General features: G+C 32.6%; 1 protein-coding gene across 1 annotated transcript; it reads left to right on the top strand.

Moving 5' to 3' along the window:
* Positions 1–19,849: 19,849 nt before the first annotated feature.
* On the top strand, positions 19,850–20,704 carry LOC114383757. Its single transcript, XM_028343486.1, has one exon. It carries the CDS (start codon positions 19,944–19,946, stop codon positions 20,406–20,408), a length of 465 nt encoding a protein of 154 aa, XP_028199287.1. The 5' UTR covers positions 19,850–19,943; the 3' UTR covers positions 20,409–20,704.
* The last annotated feature ends 1,006 nt before the right edge of the window (positions 20,705–21,710 follow it).

The raw sequence follows: 21,710 nt of genomic DNA, 5'->3' as shown, positions 1-21,710 counted from the left end.
AAATAATTTTTTTTTATCAAGGGTCTAAAATATATTTAAGTCTAATTTTCTTTCATCAATTAAAATTAGTTTATACATAAGTTAATTTGTATAAGTTTTTTATATTAGTTTTTTCAAAAAGTTAATTTTTTAACTTTTGCATAAGTTAATTTTGACATTGAAAAACTTATTTCATATTTTATATTTTTCTCTTTGATAAGTATTTATGAAAAAAATTTATTAAAAAATTAACCAACTAAGTCAGGTTTTTTTTTCATAAATTAACTAGAACTTATATATATATATATATATATATATATCCTAAACAATTAAATAAATCTTATTAAAGAGGCTTAGCTGCTCCTTTGCAAAAAAAAATTGTTAAAAGATTTTTCACTTAAAAATGAAGTATTAAAATATTTTTAAAATTTTAGCTTGACTCATTTAAATAATTAAGTTCAATCTCAAGCTTCAGTATTTGATTAAATAAATGAATTTGACCGAACATTTAACTAGTTGAGTTTGAATAGTTCACGCATAACTTGATCCATTTACATCTCCTTGTAATTATTCCTTAAGCTCTATATGGCACAAAAGAGAGAATTAAGGAGGTAAAAAATAAGTAAAGAAGAAATAGAGAAGAATTATGATAGATGTTTGGATTATTTGATTTAAGAGAAATACAAGAACCTGGAATGTCTTTTCATCTTGCTTGCTTTACTATAGAAATAGTGGAGCGAAATGATATTAGGAATAATATGATAAGATTATGTTATCTTTAACAGTAAGCTCACAAAATCAAAATTCCAACCATGAAAATTGATTGTTGCTTATGAAAATCGATTTTTCAGATGTGACAATGCAAAAATCAATTATAAAGAAAACCAATCAACTATTGATATAACAAGTGCTAACCAATTATAAGGAGTTAAAAGTGGGAAATAGATTTTTTGAAGGGCATATTAACAAAATTATTAATATGCTTTTGATGTTATTTTTAATGTCATCCTAATATGATTGTTAACAAAAAAATATTATTAATTTTCTAACTAGTGTATTAAAAGATCACTAAAGACCGATTGAAGAATTGATTGTAGATGGAAAAATAACTAATTAAAGTGTTATCAACTAATTATTATTGGCTCCTTGAATACGAAATAGAAAAATTGAAGAACATGGTTGGATTAATTCTAGTTCCAACAACATCATGGACATAATTAATTTAGACACAAATGAGATGAACACGTGGGAAAAGAAAATTAGATCAAAATTTCGTAATCACATCGATGATTGCAGGCAACAATTGGAATTCCTCAAAAATTCCATGACGAGACATCTATTGCTAAGTACAAGGAGGTTAGGGACAAACTCTCAAACCTCATTGCCCAAGAATAAGCTTACTAGAAGCAATGAGTACAAACTTTCTGGTTAAATGAAGAAGACATAAACTCAGAAGTTTTTTCATTCAACTACCACAACTAGAAAAAAAGCTTAACACCACCACTCATGTGTAGTAAAATGACATTGTCTTCCATAAACATAAAGATATTGACTGTATTGCAAAGAATTACTTTGATGGTTTGTTTCTTATTGGAAATTCTCAAAATGTATTAAATGTTGATCATATAATTGTTTGTATATCTGATGAGGATAATTTTGTCTTGTTAGTCTCTTTTTCTATGAATGAATTAAAAATTCTCTTTTTCAAATGCATTTTGGCAAATCTCTTGGCCCAAATGGGATAAATGTTGCTTTTTACAAAAGATTTTGGTATTTTTGTGGCCCAAAGATTTTTGCAACAACATTACTTAGCTAGAAAATGGTTACTTTTCCCCTTGAAGTCAACAAAACACTCATTGTCCTTATTCTCCAAAACTCAAGCCCACAATCCATAAAAGATTATAGGCCTATATCCCTATTCATGTCCTTTACAAAATCTTTTCCAAGACCCTTGCAAACATAATCAAACATTTTCTCTCAAAATGCATTTATGAGGAACAAGCAACCTTCATAGAAAATCTTTCCATCACTAACAATATGCACGGTTGCATTTGGGTTGATCCACCATATGAGATGAAAAACACAAGGTAAAGCTTGTGAGATGACCTTGAAAATTGACATAACAAAACCTTTGATAGGGGTGACTAGATTTTTTTTACTGTTATGTAAAAATTGGTAGCCTAGATAAAACTTTATCTTGAAATTGTTGAGTTTCCTATTATTTTTAATGGGGATTCTATAGGACCTATTTTTGTAGCGATAGGACTAAGACAAGGCGATCCACTATCACCTTTTCTTTTCAATATTTGCACCATGGGTCTTTCTTTCCTCTTGAGAAAATCAGAAAAGAGTGGTGAGTTACATGGTATCAACGTGTGTAGAGGGGCTCCAACCCTCTTACACCTTTTATTTGTTGATGATTGTTTTTTGTTCTGTAAGACAGATGAAAAAGAACACATTGCTCTTAAATCTATTTTGGACTCCTATGGTGAAAATTTTGGCCAAGCAATAAACTGTAAAAAAATCCAAGTTCTTTTTCAGTTATAACACCTCATTTTCTATCAGGAGGAAAGTATCTTCATACATGGGTGTTTCACAAAGCATTGGATCAGGCAAATACCTTGGTCTTCCCTATATTATTGGAAGGAAGAAAAAAGTAGTCTTTGGGTTTCTAAAGGACAAAAGGTGGAAGCAGATCAACCATTGTAGTGGAAAACACCTCATTAAGGCGGGTAAAGAAATTATTCTCAATTCTTGTGCTCAAGCTATTCCTACTTATTGCATGAGTGTTTTTCTTTTACCTTCAACCCTAAAGGATAATCTTCAAAAGATGATGAAATCACTTTAGAGGAGTTCTAATAACTATTCAAGAGGTATAAAATAGATGAGTTGGGACAGGCTTACAGTAAAAAAAAGAGTTTGGAGGTATGGAATTTAGAAATCTTCACTCTTTTAACTTGTCTATGCTAGGGAAGAAAGATTGGAGGCTCATCTCAAACCAAGATACTATTATTTCTAAAGTGTTCTAAGCTAAATGCTTTCCTCATGTTGATTTCTTGGATGTCAATTTTGGGCATAATCCAAATTTTGTTTGGCATAGTATTTTTGTTTCACAGGTGGTGATAAGGGAAAGCATGAGATGGAGAATTAGGAAGGGTGACAACATCAATGTTTGGAGTCAGTCGTGATTGTGATCAAATTACAATCCTTATGTTACAACTCCATCACCTCACGAACTTGAGCACTTGATATTCTACTCTCTTATAGACCCCTGACAATCAAAGATGAATCTTCAATAACATCATCATCCAACAAATCCAGAATATTCCCATTCTAAACTTTAATGAAGATGATGCAAGGATTTGGAAGCTTACAACATCTGGAAACTACATGGTCAGTTAAGATTATCTTCACATTGTAGACTCATTATTTTATGATAAAAAAAGTAGAATTGAAGGCAATTGGAAGCAGTTTTGGTCCCTACGGATTCAACCTAAGATAAAGCACCTTATTTGGAGGATTCAATGTGACGGTCTTCCTTCAAGATTCAGGCTCCCATCGAAGGGAGTGAAATGCCCTTCAAAGTGTCCCTTATGCTATAACAATCTAGAGAACAACTGGCACCTTTTCTTTGGTTGCGAAAGTACATTTTCCATTTGGTTTGCAGCTGGTGATGAAGCACACCAGACGCAACCAAGGAGAAGCACTCAAAGGCCAAATTACCTGGAGGATTACGAGAGCCATTAACACTATTGAGTAGTATTATTTTGCAATAAAGAATTAGTGGATAGTGTTGTTGTGTCGTTAGTTAGTAGTGCTTGCATCTGCATGTTTGTTTTTAGTAGTGCTCGTGCCTGCATGTTTGTTAGCGATAACCGATAGTGTCCTTTAGTGGGAGTCACGTGTTGGAAGATTCTAGGTGCAACCAATGATTGGCTTATAAATAATCATTTTTGTAATGAAAGAAACAGGTAGATATTCAAAACTTTCTCCTTTTTCTCTCTCTTCTCATTGGAGATTATCCTTGGTCTCGAATTCAAGGATGCGAACCCGTCAAACTGGTCTGACCTGCCAGCGCTGTCATGGCAGAACACAACACCCGTTCCAAAACCACGAACCGCCTCGAGGAAGCTATCACCCAACTCGCAAACACGAATAAGGCTTGTGCTATAATTGTGACAACAAGTGCGGACCCAACCATCGTTGTCGCGCTCGCTTCTTTTTGTTGATTGCAAACAAAGACGAATCGACAATCATGACACCACTATACCACTTGAAACCTCTAGTACCGAACCACCTATCCCACCTTCTCCTAACCTCGCCCACGTCCTCATTAGCTTCAACGCCCTTTCCAGTATTACTACCCGGAAGCCCTTCGCCTGTACGAGTCTGTTCACCATCATTGCCTGATGATGCTCATTGACGGTGAGGGCACACATAACTTCGTCCAGTCCAGAGTAGCCAAATACCTTTAACTATTCGTGACACCAACCATTCCTCTTCAGGTCACTGTCAGTAACGACACCGTCCTTCCTTGTGACCACATATGCTACCAGACCTCACTATCTTACAGGGTTGCTCTTTCACCGTTAACCTCCATGTGCTACCCATCAGTGGAGCCAACATTGCTCTCGGCATTCAATGGCTGAAACAACTTGGACCTGTTGTCACCAACTACGACACACTGACCATGCAGTTCCACCATGTCGGTCGTTCTATTACACTTCGAGCGGATGCCCCGACCACCCCAACCGATGCATCTTCCCTACAACTTCGCCGCCTTATCCAAACCCATTCAGCCTCAGCTTTCTTCCATATCTACCTTTCTCCATCACCCTCACGCAACACCACCCACTTCCTGCTATCCACCAATTCCTCTTGAAATACTCTCACCTCTTCCAGACCTCCACCTCCTTACCACCACCCCGTCCGATATCCCACCAAATACATCTGCTCCCTAACTTCGACCCTATGAATATATGCCCATACCGATACCCCCACTTCTAGAAGACCAAAATTGAACGATAGATGAATAAAATGTTGTCTGTCGGCCTCATCCAACTCAGTCAGAGTCCCTTCTCATCACTGGTACTGTTGGTGAAGAAGAAGGATGGCAGTTGGCATTTTTGTGTTGACTACCGCGCCCTCAATTCCTTGATCGTGAAATACCACTTTCCTATGCCCACGATTGATGAAATCATGGACGAATTGGGCAATGCTTCCTGGTTTTTTAAACTGGATCTCCGACAAGGCTTCCACCAGATTTTATTGGCGGAACAGGACACCGCAAAGACAGTTTTCCGCACACACTTTGGGCATTACAAATACAAAGTCATGCCATTCGGCCTCTGTAATGCCCCTTCAACGTTTCGGGCCACTATGAATGAGCTACTTAAGCCCTTCATCCACCACTTCGTCACTGTGCTTTTTGACGATATCCTCGTTTATAGTCCATCTTTCGAGGATCACCTCCACCACCTCACACAGGTATTCGAATGTCTAACCCAGGGCCACTTCTACCTCAAGGAATCCAAGTGTTTACTCGCTCAACAGTAGCTTGAATACTTGGGGCATATCGTTTCCAATGTCGGTGTGGTCCTAAACCCAGCAAAACTCCAAGCTATGGTACATTGGCCCACGCCCACCAACACTCACTCTCTCCGCTTTTTGGGTCTAACGAGGTTCTACCGCAAGCTCATCAAGGGCTATGCTTCCATCGCCACTCCCTTGACATCATTGCTACAGAAGGAGAAATTTCACTAGAGCGACGCTACACAGATCGCCTTCGATAGCCTCAAGCATGCCATGACTCAGGCCCCAGTGTTGGCTCTCCCGGATTTTTCAGTGCCTTTCACACTCGAAACGAGATCTTCGGGCCTCGATATGGGTGTCGTCCTCATGCAACATGGCCACCCCTTGGCATTTTTTAGCAAAACCTTATGCCCAAGATTACAACGCGCTTCCACGTATGTCCTCGAACTACATGCAATCACCACAGCTATACGTAAGTGGCGCCAATACCTGCTAGGGCATCCATTCATCATTCTTACCGATCACAAGAGCTTGTGCGAACTCATGAACCAAGTTATCCAAACACCAGAGCAGCAAGTTTACTTGTCCAAGTTGCTTGGATATGACTACTCAATCCAGTACAAGTCCGACAAAGCAAATGTTGTTGTTGATGCTTTATCATGGCTTCCTCAATACTCCACTAGGCAATGCTTAATCTTGTCCATGCCTCACTCCGTATTCCTTGCTACTATCCGTGATTACATGCGCTCCAACAATTTGATCCAGAACCACATTCACCAAGTGACCTCTCTTCCCAACCCACAACCTGATTTCAAGTTTCATGGCAGGTTACTTTTCTTCAAGAACAAAATTTGGCTGCACTCGGACCACCCATTTCGTACATCACTCATAGAGGAGTTCCATACTACCCCCATCGGCGGCCATATGGGATTCGCTAAGACCCTGCACCGACTTCAAGCCAACTTCCACTGGTCTAACATGCGTCGTGACGTTCGCTAAGACCCTACACCGACTTCAAGCCAACTCCTATTTTTCTACCTTTTTGATTCCCACTGAAAGTGACTATTCCACCATGCATAGGGGTCAAGCATTAGAACATACATTTGGGTCCCTTTTTGTTAGTTTTCAAAGCAATGGAGACTGAGTCTTAGGTAGATTTCTACACTTGGATGTCATGTGTCCGGTCTTTCCATAAAAATAACATATAGTGGTTTCCTCATCATGAACATAAACATTTCCCTTATATCCATGTCTAGATATGTCAGAAGAGCATTTATAATATCTTAACTGTTTGTTAAGATTCATAGTGCTTCCAACAAATTTGGAAAGGGTCTCTTTTAAGGATTCAATCTCTTGATGAAGTTTTGCTACATCTTGAGATTGTTCCTTGAGACCATAATTATTTTCAAGATTATCATTTAAAAACTACATGGTTTTCTTGTATTTTTTACATTTGACCCATAGCTTATGTTTACTTTTCTCCAAGTTATGATAATCGTGGTGTGCTTATGAACATTCCTTCCAAAGGTTATACCTTTGTTTGTAGAGACTGAATTTTGTCTTCTAAAATCTTAAAGTTCCTCATCAATTTATCATATTCTTTTGAAACCTTATCATTTTCTAGTAAAAGTTGTGATTCCTTTTCCTTCAAGGTATCATAGATTTTACTATTTTGATTATGTTAAGTTGAGAGATTGATATCTTGATGAGCCATTTTAGGCTTGGTCTGATCTTTGGAAAGGTTTTGAAATCCTTCCTCAAGTTTCTATAAGCTTTAGATAGAATGGACGAGTTGGAAAGAAGTTCATGGTAAGCTAATTTTAGAGTTTTTGAGTCATCGAGATTTACTTCCTCGTTTGAATCTGATTCAGATTCTTTTGATGTTGTATCAGGCATGAGGCAAAAGTTTGCTTCTTCTTCAGTTTCTTCATCGGATGATGTGTCATCTGGGTCTTCCCATGTGCTCAAAAGCACCTTCTTGTCTTTTTCCTTGAAGTAGTTCTTCTTGTCCTTTGTCTTATCCAGGTTTAGACATTCGAACTTGAAGTGTCCTGGTTTCTTACATTCTTAACAAATGGTGGAGCTTTTCTCTTTGTCCTTTCTATCTTTAGACAACTTCTTGGATGTGCCCTTCTAGTTGGACTCACCTCTCTTTCTCCTCACCTTTCTTATCTTCTTAGATATAAAGGCTAGTTGATCATTTTTGTTTGATTCTTCTTCATCAGATCCATCGCCAAAGGATGTGTCTGCATTAAAGGCTTCCCTGGATGTTGATATAGAGGAGAATTCTTTGGATATTGATGACTTTTGGGTCTTTTGTGCACTTAGGGCTAAAGATTTCCCATTTTTTATTCCCTCGTCCTGTTGTAGTTCCTGTTCATGAACTTTCAATGTTCTAACTAATTTCTCTATAGACATTGAATCAAGATTCTTTGCTACTCTTAGAGTTATGACTTGTAGTCTCCACTCTCTGGATAAACTTCTCAAGATTTTGTCAATATTATCATAGTTATCATAAGTTCTACCAGGAGATCGCAGTTTGTTTAGTATGGGTTGGAAGTGTCCAAACATACCTTATATGTTCTCAGCATCCTACATAGTAAACAGTTCATACCTACATGTTATCAAGCTCAGCTTGTTACGTTTTACTTGTTTTGACCCTTTATATGTTATGGCTAATGTGTCCCAAATCTACTTTGCACTTCTAAAACTGTGGACTTTGGTATACTCCTCCTCTAAGAGGGCATATAACAGAGCATTGCAGGCTTTGGAGTTTGGTAGGAATATTTTCTTTTTAGTATCTGTCCATGAGCTTTTGGGCACTTTATTTAGGTGTTCATCAAGTGGAATGTAGTTTCCGTTCTCCACCACATCTCAAAGATCAATATGAATTGAGTCAAAATGAGCTACTATATGTTCCTTCAAGTAGTCATACTTTTCTCCTTTGAATAGTGGAGTCTTGTTGGTGGAGTACCCTTCTTCCATATCTTTCGCTTGTAAGGATCTTCCTCTGTATTTGTTAGAATACTCGACCCAAGAGGTTGAGCTTTAATGCCAATTGAAATACAATAAATCACACTAGAAGGGGGGTTGAATAATGTGTCAGATAAACTTATAAAAAATTTCTCTGTGGAAATGATTTTGTGTTGAAACAAGTTCTTAATCTTGTAGTTTAGTAATAAAGAACTATTGTTCAGTAGTAGAACTAAGTTTTCACAAAGGTCTTGTGGGATGTCGTCCAATTATTGATAAAACAGTGACTTGTAAAGCAATTGAATACAAAACTTGTGTGCAACATTGTGCCAATAACAAACTCTAAAGAATACTTAAAGATGCTCAAAGATAGTAGTAGAAGAATTTGGTTTATACTGGTTCACTCAACCTGAGCTACGCCCAGTTCTCCTTTAGAAAACAATAAAGGGTTCCACTAATCAAGGATTGATTACAACAAGTATTCTGACCTATCACTCCTAGCATTACAAGTATTCTCAAGGTCATTACTAGCGCTACCCTTAGACTCCCTCTGAATTTAAGAACACACAAATATAGTTTTGTCACTATTGACTTTCACAAACAACCAGTTTGAAGAATCACATATTCTATCACTCAAAGAGTGCGTTTTACAATGAAATATAAATCAATACAAAAACTTTACTAAGAAAAGAATAAATTATTTTAGCATTGTGCTTCACTCGATAGTATTTCTCTTGATTTCCTTCTCACTCTTTCTCAATGTGTGAATGTTTTTCGATAGTCTTGAGCAAAACTTTGATACACCTTTTATAGGAGAAGGATGACCGAATCATTATGGGATCTTGTGCATTCAAATTTTGACCGTTGTCTATCTTGGTCATTTGGTTCCAGCTGGAGAGATATGAGACTAGCGTGGTCATTGGCATATGCAACGCGTTCTCCTCATCAAGAATGATTTTGAATCTATTCTTTCCAAATTTGTTCTTCATTCTAAATTAAAATGTTAGTCATTTATAAAAGGAAAGATAATATTGTTCCACAAAATATTCTATTTATAATTAATTCTCCTTTAAGAAATCGGATAAGTAGATCACACATAATAATAACATAACAAATTTTTCTTTGAGTGTTTGAGGTCCATTAGATGCTGGATATGATCTAGGATGAGGTTCTAGTGAATAGGAGTGGACGATCATGAAACTCACTAAGAATAGAAAGATCTTGCCATGTTAGCTTCAACTGATAGGTCCTATTCACTTGAATTTAAACCATTAGCCATAATGAATTTATATCTTTGTTTTCATCAAACTAAGAGGTGAGTTGATAGTCCAGTTCTAACAACCCTCAAGAAACTCCTTTTGTGGTTTGCATTGTGTGTGCGTGGTGTTTTAACCAAGCCTTTTTGTGATTAGCAATTGTGTTTTTTTGTTGGGGTTATTGGAAAAGGATTTCCTTTTGGTAAGTGGTGACGAGCATGATGTAGTTCAATGATGGAGAAAAAATAGAGAATAGATGTAGGAGTATTGTGTTTTAAAGGTTTTTAATCCAAAATAAAATTAGAAATCAACAAGAAAGCATTTCTTCTATAATTTTGATATCTTATATCACCATACGTATATTTATATCTTATATTAGTATCGTTTCTATATTTACCATTAGGATTCCCATGTTTTTAGTCTTCTACTTGAGATGAGTCATCTTGACCCTTTTACAAACCATATGAATTCCCAATGATTTCTACCATTTTAAACATCAAACAAAATGTTTTAAATCACAAAAATTTCGCAAACACAATATGATCCTCCTCTCATCTAGGGTAGTTATCTTTATTTTCATTACAAGTTTTTATGGAAAACTTGTAAACTCTTTCTTCATATGACCCCATTCTTCAGATTGAGTGATTCTTCTCATATTAAGAATATTCATTTGTAGACCTAGCATTCTTTTCTTTCTTTCTTTTTTTGTTGATCATAGTATTGATACGAAGTTGGCCCTGCCAAAAGCAATGTAAAATCTTCGTCGGGGAATATGAGTACACACAAGGTGGATATTCCTCCCCCAACACAATTTATTTCATACCAAGGACTAATCAAGATTCAAACCCTGAATCACTTGGTTAAGGGACACAAGTTGGTACCACTTGTGTCAATCATTGTTGGTAGACCTAGCTAGGACCGGTCTTGAGATTTTATGAGCCTAGGGCGAAATACTAACTAAGACCCTCTTATAATTAAGTATTTAAAAATAGTCACGTAATATCAAAAAAATATACATTTTATTTCACTAAACAAATAACATAATTTTAATAAATATGAAAATATATATCATATTTTTATTCAATTTAATCTAATTTTATTGTCTATTATTTAATTTATATCTCTAAAAAAATTACATACACATACATATTTATATATAAAATTAGCATGACAAAGGGGCAAATCGGAAAGCGGGTTTGTCTCTCATGATTTCCTTACACACAAAAGGTAAGAATAATTAAAAAGAGACAATATATATTTTTTAAACCAATTCACACTCACATCAAATTTTATCGAGTTTGGATAAACTTAAATAGATTTATATTTTAAAATATTAATTATATTTATGATTTTTTATATATGATTCCACAAAAAAAAATTTATAACTCTATCATTATCATATATCATTGACAAAATATCATTTCATATTAAAGTTTACATATATTTTATTCTTTATGAAATACTAATTTTAGTTTTATTTCCTTTATAATTTTAATTTTTGTTTGTGTTTGTTCAATATATTGACATATCATAAAGTTGAAAATTCAATCAATATGAATCTATGATTGTAAAACATTAGGAAAATTAATTAGAAGAGTGACACTTTTTAATAACATGTCACATTTTAATTTGAATAAAAAAGAGACATAAAATAAATAGAAATTTCAATTTATTTACAAAAAAATATAAAAATTTTTATTACAAAACTATAATTTTTTTTTTAACTTTTGGGTCTTTTTTAGTGCTGGGTCCAGTGCCATTGTACCTTTGGACGACCCTTAGGAATGGCCTTAGACCTAACATTCTAATTTTAAAAGATAAAATAATTTTTCAATGCCGATAATATTTTTAAATCTAAACAACATTCGAAAATAAGATAATATTCTTTTAAATTTTAAACAATATTGTAAACATTTAAAATTAAAAATTTAAAATATTTTCCAACAAGTGCCAGACTTTGAAGCATGACATTTGCAAAAATTTAGCATAAGCTATATTAATAAGTTGTCTTAGCTTATGAGAATAAGCGCTCACAAGATCTTATGGATTATTCATATGATGTTTTTATAAATTTGGCTAAACATTCTTATAAGCACTTACAATAAAAGACTGAACCGGATCTGTATGATTTTCTCGATAAAATCCATAAATTTTTCATAAGCTCTTTTAAACATGACCTTAGTATTTGATAATGACTCAAACAAAACTGTTTTTAAAAAAAATACCCGTAGATAAAAAAAAAAAGCTAGAGAGAAAAGAGAAATTTAGTTAAAATGGTAATTAAAGATAAAAAAAAATAGAGAGAAAAACAATAAGTTGCATGCTATAAATTCAGACGACACTTCAAGTAGGTATAAGAAAATCTATAAACTAATGAGATAAAGCCTATTGTCAAACATTAATTTATACTTTGATAAAAAAGAAAATCCATATATTTAACGGTTTGGACTTACCAACTAAGCCTAGGTCTCTCTAATAATTAGTACCCTATATGTAGTGGCAGTCCATCTACCCTTCATTGTAAGCATAGTCTTTCCCTTTGTCGCTAGGAACTCACCTTGTGACCATCAATAATGCCGACCAAAGCACCATGAAAACACCTCTCAACATCTGTAGCAATGATTTCAATGGCACAAGCATTTTCCTCCGTTAACAAGGTCGCATTAATTCAAAATAGTATTAGAATTTAAATAGCATTTTGACAATACCTGAACTCCCATGTATAAATGCTCCACATGCTCTATATAGTCACCGCATAAATAGCAGCCTTTCCCCACCAGTGGGTAGCATATCGCAAGCAACATGCCATGTCAAAGACAACCACACATGGTGGAATTTACTGTTTCATCATAACTTCTGCACCTGCAGCTAGCTAAAGATTGGAACTGTGTGCACTATTACATTACATAAGTCACATGCATGAACCTAAATTTTTTAATAATAATAACATGGTGAATATAAATCTTCTTAATTATATGGAGTATAAGTAAATAGACGCAAAATCCTAGATATTAAAAACAAATGAGTTATTTCATCTTTTATTTTTTTTTCATTTAATTCTTTATCTTTTAGAAAATTAAATTTGGTCTTTTATCATTTTAAATTAGTTTAAAATGATCCTAGCAATCTATCTAAATTTAAAGTAATTAATAAAATAAAGATATTGATAATTAAAAATCATCACACAATATAAGATTTTTTTTCTTCAGCTTCTTCCTTCTCTTCCTCCGCTCTTTCCTCTTTTTTTTTTTTTTCCTTCTCTACGGACAATGGCCGCGCCACCGATGAAAGCAACAAAAATCAAATTCCCTTTTGTCCTTTTTTTTTTCCATTCCCAGATCTTCCCCTCCCTATCAACAACAATCAAATCCAAGAGTCTCTCTTGAAGAAATTAAAAAACACATCTAAGAAATCAAGAACCCCATTGGCTACCACCTTCTTCAGTGTTTATCACAAACTCGAAATTGGCTTTGTTGACGCAGGTGAGGATCACATGGGTCTTGGATCAAAACTATCCATGTGGGTTTGCAAGAAAATAGAGTATGTGATTTTCAATTTGGAGAAAAGGAGATTAGGGTTTACAAAGGATCAAATTGGTTTTTCTTATTTTTGGTTTTGTGGCAGCTAAAAGCTAACAATGTTTAACTTTAAATTGTCAAGAATGATCATTTTGAATCAATTTAAAGAAACAAAATATTAAAATTTTTTTTTTAAAAATAAAAGACCAACTGATAAAAAAATAAAATAAAGGCCAAAATAAGTTATTTGGCCATATATTAATTCATACATGTCCTTTAATATTTCAGCACATACATATTATCTATTGTTTCTTTGGAAAAATGAAATTATCTCAATTCTTTCTAACGAAAAATACAATAAAGTGAATTTGTCTATCATAATATTCTATGTACAAGAATATTAAGAACTAAAAGATTTGAATATTATTGCTAACTTATGTCTAGGAGTGATAAAAAAAATGACTCAAAATTTTTTTAAAAAATTATTAAAGAAAATATTATATTGACTTATAGATTAAGAACCTACTTTGGTAGTTAGAATATGATGAGATAAAATATGATATGATAGTATAATTATCTTATCCTGTTATTTGTTGTTTGTTGAACCAATAAAATATAATAACATTATCTTTTCACTTATCATATCATGTTGTTTAAGTGTATTTCTTATTTTGAATAAAATATCAAGTTATGATTAACAGATAAACTTTCTTTATCTATCTATTTTTATATCTATCTCTCTACTGAGTGATATATTGAATATTATCATAATAATTATTATATATAATTAGATTTAATTATATATAATTAAAAATAAATATAAAAGGCTAAATATTATTTATTATAGTGTTTTAAATGCCAATTATACTCCATAGAAATGAAAGAAATTTTTATTCGTTAGACGGACTCGAGGCATTAATCACAGGAGAGAAGCAATGGCAAGAGGAAATTTTGTTGGGTGTGTTCTTTGAAGGAGAAGAAAACGTTCTTCCATAACAGTGAATGCACAGAAAAAGATATGGAAATTGACATCGAAAATGATTTTTTTTGGGTGTGTGTTCCGTGTTTTGTGTTTAACAGTGCGTATCTGTATTTCCTTTATTTTGTTGTTAATGAAGAAAGGATAAAGAGGGGATGGTCCTTCTCCCTCCTCGCATTTCCCCCCACTGTTGTTGTGACATCGTTAGTGTGGCTTCGCCTTATCATTATAGTCACTGCGGTGGTGACAAAGCGTGGCGGCACAACGATAGCTTCCTCCATGACTCTTCTAAGATTGATGCTTCTCTCAATAATCCATGATTATCGGTCCTAAATTTTTTAGGAAAATTATTAGCACTTTAATTTATCTAAATTAATCAACTGAAAAAATTGGTATAGCATGTTGTTAATATAAATTATTTTCATTTGACATAAGTGATAACCGCTTGAATTCCTAACCATTCGAATCTTGGTTTTATATATGAAATAAATCGTATATTGAAAGGAGGATATCTACATTAAGTGTGCTCACGGTCTCAAAAGAACATTGATGATTATTTCCCATAAAAGTTACTTTATATCAATACCATGACCAACAAAATAGAATATAAATCATCTTTGGAATTCAATTTAATCTTTTTACTTTTTCATTGAGAAAAATGATCATGAATGACACCATAAATTTTACACAATCATCTAATTTTAACTTATTATATATAATAAATTTATTGATTTTTAAAATAATTATATAGAATTGTTTTAAATTATTAGTATATAAATATTAAACTCTTTTATAACTTGTCATAATTATCTTACAACTCTATAAAGGCTAAACATGTCATTTCATCGGTCAAATGAAAAAGTTAATCTTTAAAAAAATTCAATATTATAAACAATTTAAACCGTTTTTATTATTATTTATTTAGATCCAATGGCATGTAATATATATCCCACCGGTGGACAACCTATTTCATTGGTCCACCGTAGAAATTGCTTATAAAAAAATATAAATGCAACAACAAAGACTAATTAAAATAAAAATCACTCTTTATTTTTGATACCATAATTTTTACATACAAGTCAATCTTACTTTCTTTTATCAATTATGCATATTCATTAAATTCTAAAAAAATATCCGTAGTGTGTAAAAAAAAACTATATATACTTAAAGGGGTGCCAAAAATATCTTATTATAGAAAATAGCCCGAAACTGATTATTAGTTTGTTACTACTCCGCGCTTAATTAAATAAAAAAAATTGGTAAAGTAGTAGCACTTTGACAATTCCAGCATAACATAGGTACGTGTACAGATTTATAGAGCTAGATTTTATCAACATATAAGTCCAAACAAGGACATGAAATGAAAGCAAATATTAAATTTAAAACCATCGTCGTCGCAATGTTCCTTGATGAAGCAAACTACCTACTACATATGCAAAATAGCTTACTCCAAATTAATCAACATCTGTCACTATCATTCAATTTGAAAATTATTTTTTAACCAACCTTTGCAGGCGTTTAAACAAAACTTTCTAACAACGCAAGAAAAGTGTGCACATCGCCATTAGCGTCTAGTTTGGTTACAATAAGAACTGAATCAAATGCGCGTCTACGGCCACAAAATCGTGTTTATACAGTAAAATCTTTGTTTGGTTAATTTTAGAGATAAAAATTGGTTTAAATTATTTTAATATGAGTTTTTTTTATATCAATTTTATCAAAATCTAAAATAAACAAATTGATGATAATGATCATTACTTATCAATTCATCTTTAATTTCAAGTTTCAGCGTACCATTCTGCTTTTCTTCAACACAAGTAATATAAATGCACTTGATTATTTATTCCCTTGGTACCCCAAAAGATAACAATAATTTTGGTGGTCATTGGAGAAATTCAGAATCTAATCATTTTGATGCCCATTGAATTTGATATATTTCCGAAGTGTTCATGGTACTACTGATCCTTAATTGTAACGAAGCAAAAACAAAAAAAAACACAGAAGATCCTAGATAATGATTACATATCCACGGCATAATATATCAATGAAAATGAAAATGATGTAATTTGAAGCTAACATGAAAATAAAATGATTAAATGTTATTTTTGATTTATTATATTTTAATATTTTTTTATTTTGATATATTAATTTTCAAAAATTTTATTTTGATTTTTTATGTTTTCTAAAATTTCATTTTGATTCTTTATGTCTTTAAAAGTTTTATTTTTATCTTTTTTTTTTAATTTTCGTTTGCAAAAGAAGATAAGAGAGAGAAAGAAAGTAGGTGGTTGAATATATTCTAAGGAGATGATGACTGCCGTGGTTACTTTAAATTAATTGTTTCAAAATTTAAAATTAATGACACACTAACGTTTGCTAATAGACATTAAAAGAAATGGTCCAAATAAAATTTTTGAAAACATAAGGTGATACTTAGTCTGAGAGTTTATTTTTTATTTTTCATTTTCAAATTTTAGAAAACATCCAGGGAGAAGAAAGTACTCTAAGAGTCTTAGGAGCCACTACCTTTTCAATTCTTCAGAAAAAAGACTGAAAACATAGATGTTTGTTATCATTCTTGGACTTGTTTTTTGAAAATATTTTTAGAAATAAACATGAAAATATTTTCTAAATTTTAAACAAATGTATTTTCACTCTTATTTTCTATTTTCTTTGAAAATAAAAATAAAAAACACTCAAATCAAGTGTCACTTAAAGGATCAAAATGAAAATTTTAAAAACATAAGGATTAAAATAAAACTTTTAAAATTTAATATATCAAAATATAACTTTTGAAAATATAAATGATCAAAATAAAACTTTTGAAAACATAAATGATCAAAATGAAACTTTTAAAACTTAATGTATCATAATAAAACAACACTATAACATAATAGATTAAAAGTGATATTTAATCAAATAAAATACAAATAGAGAAGACCTAGATAATAAATTGGATCTTTTATAATTTGAAGAAAATATAATCTTATATTCTCTTATAATTTATTAATAGTGTGTTTGGACTGACATTCCTATTTTACATATTGTCATTTTTCACATAAAAAGAGCAAAAGACTATGAAGCTATTTGTAACTTTTGCTTGATCCATACCTGAGTTTTAAAATGTGTTACCAAACACAAAATAAATATGATTGAAATCGGACAATCACTAAAGATAATCAATTAGATTAGGAAATTAGTTATGATAAATCCCATATATAGTTGATGTCAATAAAATGATTATAAAAATAATTCTCTTTGATAATGTGTTTCTAATAATTTTTCAAAAACATATTATTCAAATTAACTTAAGATAGTTATCACAAGGAAGTGGCTGAAAAAATTTAGAATTATTCTTCGAGAAAAAGAAGTTATAATTTTCAACCCGAAAACTGAAAAATGTGACACATCATGTCGGTCACGGTTAATTAACGACAAAGCCCTTTTTCTACGCTTCCTAGTTCCAATAGTTCCAAGTATCAATCATGATTCATGACGGGAACCTGTGTTGTGTGAAGTGCATACTTGTATCAATTCAATTTGTCTTCTCTCTGTAGATTAATCTACAAGCTATAACCCCTCTTCACCAGAATTTAGATTAGCCGTTATTATTAATCACAAATCACGTGATATAGCATACCCCCCTTTATTAATTAAGAACCTAGAGAGACTAGTACTACTTGTACATTGCAAGCAACAACAACAACAACCACTCCATCATCATCAATTCATCACAATGGAACACACCAATTACAATGATGTTCATTGTGAAGAAACTATAGTAAACGTTCCTTTCTCATGGGAACACAAACCTGGTCTCTCTAAAGTGACTACACATGGCCAAACTGGCACTAGCATGGTGCTTCAGCCTCCTCCATGTTCATCATCAGGATCTGGAAGTGATCATAGATATAAAGTGGAGGAGGAGTCTCAGATTCTTCGAGCCGTGCAAACCTCACTCAGAATCAGCTCTTTTCGGATGGAGAGTCAGAAGGAAGAAGACCCTTTTGTTGAAGCTTACAAGAAATGCACTCAAAGCCCCTTTATACATGAACAGAGTGATAGGGTCCAAAAGAACATTAGATCTTGGCCTACCATAAGGAAGTACGTGAATATTTTTTCTTGCAAGCACTCTGATGATGTTTGTGGTAACAAAGCTGTCCATACCTATAAAAGTTGAGATGATATCTTGAATTGTTTGTTTGCAAAACAACAATGCTTATCTCGGCAGGTGAGGTCGGCTACATGGATAACATGATGTCATTTTGTTCGGTTAAAAATTAAAGTTTCAAAAATATTATTTAGTATAAGATCTCTTTTTGACAACTTTTTTGCAAAGTCTTTCTTGATGCCAATTAGGCTTGAATTGTTTGTTTATTCTTTTTTTGTTTTGTTTGGGGGATCTTCATGTATGTATCATTTGACAATTGAAGTGTCATAGTTCTTTTGTATAGGAAAAGGATTGGTGAAAATAAAACATGAAAGAAAGAGCGTAGTCCTGACTAGTTTATAATTTGCTGCAGCCTTACATATAATACATGACTCAAAACAGATTGTCCCCTTTTATCTAATTTATAACCGTGGCCTGCTATGAACATTTTATGTGTTTTGATTCCGATGGAGCTAATCAAACGTGCACACTATTACTGGCTGCATTCTAGTAAACGGTTCAAACCAAAGTCAACCACTCTGATGATGTTTGTGGTCACAAAGCTGTCTATACCTATAAAAGTTGAGATGATTCTTGAATTGTTTGTTTACAAAACACCAACAATAAAGCCTTATCCTATTAAGTGAAGTGGGTACATGGATTACATGACGCCATTTTGTTCAGTAAAAAAGTCAAAGCTTCCGAAATATTATTTACGATCTTTTATTCTACTGTAATTACCATATGAGAATTTAAGTGTCATAGTTCTTTTGTATAGAAAAGGATTAGTGAAAATAAAACAAGGAAGAGTATAGTTCCTGACTAGTTTATAATTTTCTGCAGCCAGTATTATCTAATTTATAACCGAGGCCTGCTATGAGCATTTTTATGTGTTTTGATTCCGAACCAAAGTCATCAGCCGCAGTAGATTTAGAAAATTCCCTAATGAAAACGACAAAAAGCTAAACTGATTCAATGTTCCTCTGTGATCTTATTAACCAAACATGTGATCTAACAGTAATATGGATTTTCTTTCACTAACTAAAATTAAAACAGTTATATGTGTAATCTGATTAAAGCTATATATCTCAGTTCAATTTGTTAAATTCCTTAGAATGTCTTATTGTGCAGTTTGATGCTTTTTGGAAACAATTGTTTTGAACTGGTGTAATAAATAAGAACTAAGAAGTGAGCACTGAGGACAGAGGGGGAACAAGTCAACCACATGAGTGTTGTCTTATACTCTTCTAACTCCTTGCTATTGTCTTCTTTTCAGTGATGCAAACCCGTGTGAGCTTGGCCTTCTTTTCCCAATTCCTTTGTGTCATTATTTTCCAAATTCCAAAACTAAAATTGTCTATACTTACGTTTTATGTGGTTGTCCATTGAGACTATGCCACTAAGACCTATGTGATGGTAAGTGGACCAAATATATATACATATAAAATTATAATGGCCTCATCATAGATTTACACTTCAACACCACCTCAAGTCACATATAAGTATATGGTCTTGCCATTATTCCATTAACACAAAACTCTGAGAAGAATCAGAAGATGAGTCAACCAGTAAGAAAGATAACCTTCTCATGGGAAAAGAAGCCCGGTGTCTCCAAAGTAACAAGTACTCATCATGGTGAAAATCTGATCCCAAAGGAGGAAGAGTTTTTGGCCAAGTTGCCACCACCACCTTGCACACCAGAAGAATCAGCTACTACTCATCACAAAAACCACCCTCTTCTTGATTTTCAAATTCCACTTCCTCCTTGTGCTTTTCAGCCTCCTTTTTATAGAACTTCCTCCAGGAGGTGCCTTTGGGTTCAGGACAAAGACCCTTTCCTAGCAGCTTTCAAAGAGTGCACCAAGAATCATCAGAAAAGTAGTGCTACGGTGAACAAAAAGTTGATCAAAGATGGAATTGAGTCAAGGGTGAGAAAGAGCATGTCCTTTTTCTCATGTACTCGATCATGCACCGTTCATGACACTAATTTGGTCAGGATCTCTCATCTAGACAAAGATTGATGATATGTTTTTAACTTTCTTAATTTATGTTATGTTCTATTTGAGAGATTCCTGTACAAGTCAAAATCTATATAATAGATGTGTGAAGAATAATCTAAGTGAGAATGATTATTCTGCTATGTACGCTTTCTGTTCATGATGGAGTGAAACAAATGATGGTTAGCTTATTCTTATGCTACCGATAGCCATTGTTGACTAGGAAATCAAACGCAGTATATGTATGAATTCAGCCCACGTACCCGTGTATGACTTTGCAAAGGGTTGTTATTTTCTAAAATACTATTATGTTGTAGGTATACCTTATTTTACAAGTATGTATTTAATACCTGGGTATGTTTTATTTCACAAACTTGTCAAAAAGTATTTATAAACAAAATTGAGTTAAAATGAATTAAACATTAAGTTACAATTAAGTTGTGCATTTCTATTTTGGGAAAAGTTTGATAAGAGAACTTATCAAAAGTTGACGGGTAATTTCCATTTAATAGAGAAGTTTTATTAATTTTATGTTCTTATTTTTTAAATGTTATTTGACAAGTTTATCGTAACTGACTCGATGGATATAAGGGATATTTTGTTACAAGAATTTTTTTTTCATTGCTCGGAATTATCATCATCAATCTTGTGAATCATTATTTCTGGGAATGATTAAATTTATTTGGTTGATTATTAATGTTGTCATATAAATTTAATGGGAATATTAAAGTAAAATAGTATATTTATCATAATTTTTAATTATTTATCTCATTAAATAATTTAATAAGAGTAATGTGATATTTTTAGTATAATTTAAATTTAGTTTAATTTGGTTGATTGTTTTCTATTTTCATTTTTACTGGAAATAGAAAATGATGATGAAATGCGTTTGAAAATATTTTTTCAAACGAACCAAACTGAAAACAATAAAATCTCGTTTTCAGTGTTTTCAGTTGAAATCAGGAATCTCAGCGGTAGTAAAGAATATAATTTTAAGCAAATCTAAACATACATTTCCTTTTGAAAACACATTTTTCAGTGTTTTTGTTTCTTGAAAGAAGAAAAGAAGAAGTCAAACCAAACATATTTTCAGAATTCTAATCTTTTGAAAATGAAAACAATTTTCAGAAAATGAAAACAAAAAATGAAAATAGAAAATGAAAATACAAATCAAACACACCCTTAGATTCTCACATCTCTTATGAGAATATTTTTATGTGAAACTTGGCCAAAAAAATTTTTTGGGGAATGCTATTTTTTAGAAATCCAACCAAACATGAGAAATCAAGGGGGCGTTTAGTAGGAGAGAAATTTTTCATTTTCCAA

Source organism: Glycine soja, chromosome 14 (genome assembly GCF_004193775.1).
Source record: "Glycine soja cultivar W05 chromosome 14, ASM419377v2, whole genome shotgun sequence".
Lineage (NCBI taxonomy): Eukaryota > Viridiplantae > Streptophyta > Magnoliopsida > Fabales > Fabaceae > Glycine > Glycine soja.
Note: the sequence above shows the minus strand (reverse complement) of the source record. Positions and strands in the feature narration are given on the sequence as shown.

Excerpts from the sequence above, each read along its gene's own strand:
- LOC114383757 (XM_028343486.1), top strand. The coding sequence starts at position 19,944 with ATGAGTCAACCAGTAAGAAAGATAACCTTCTCATGGGAAAAGAAGCCC.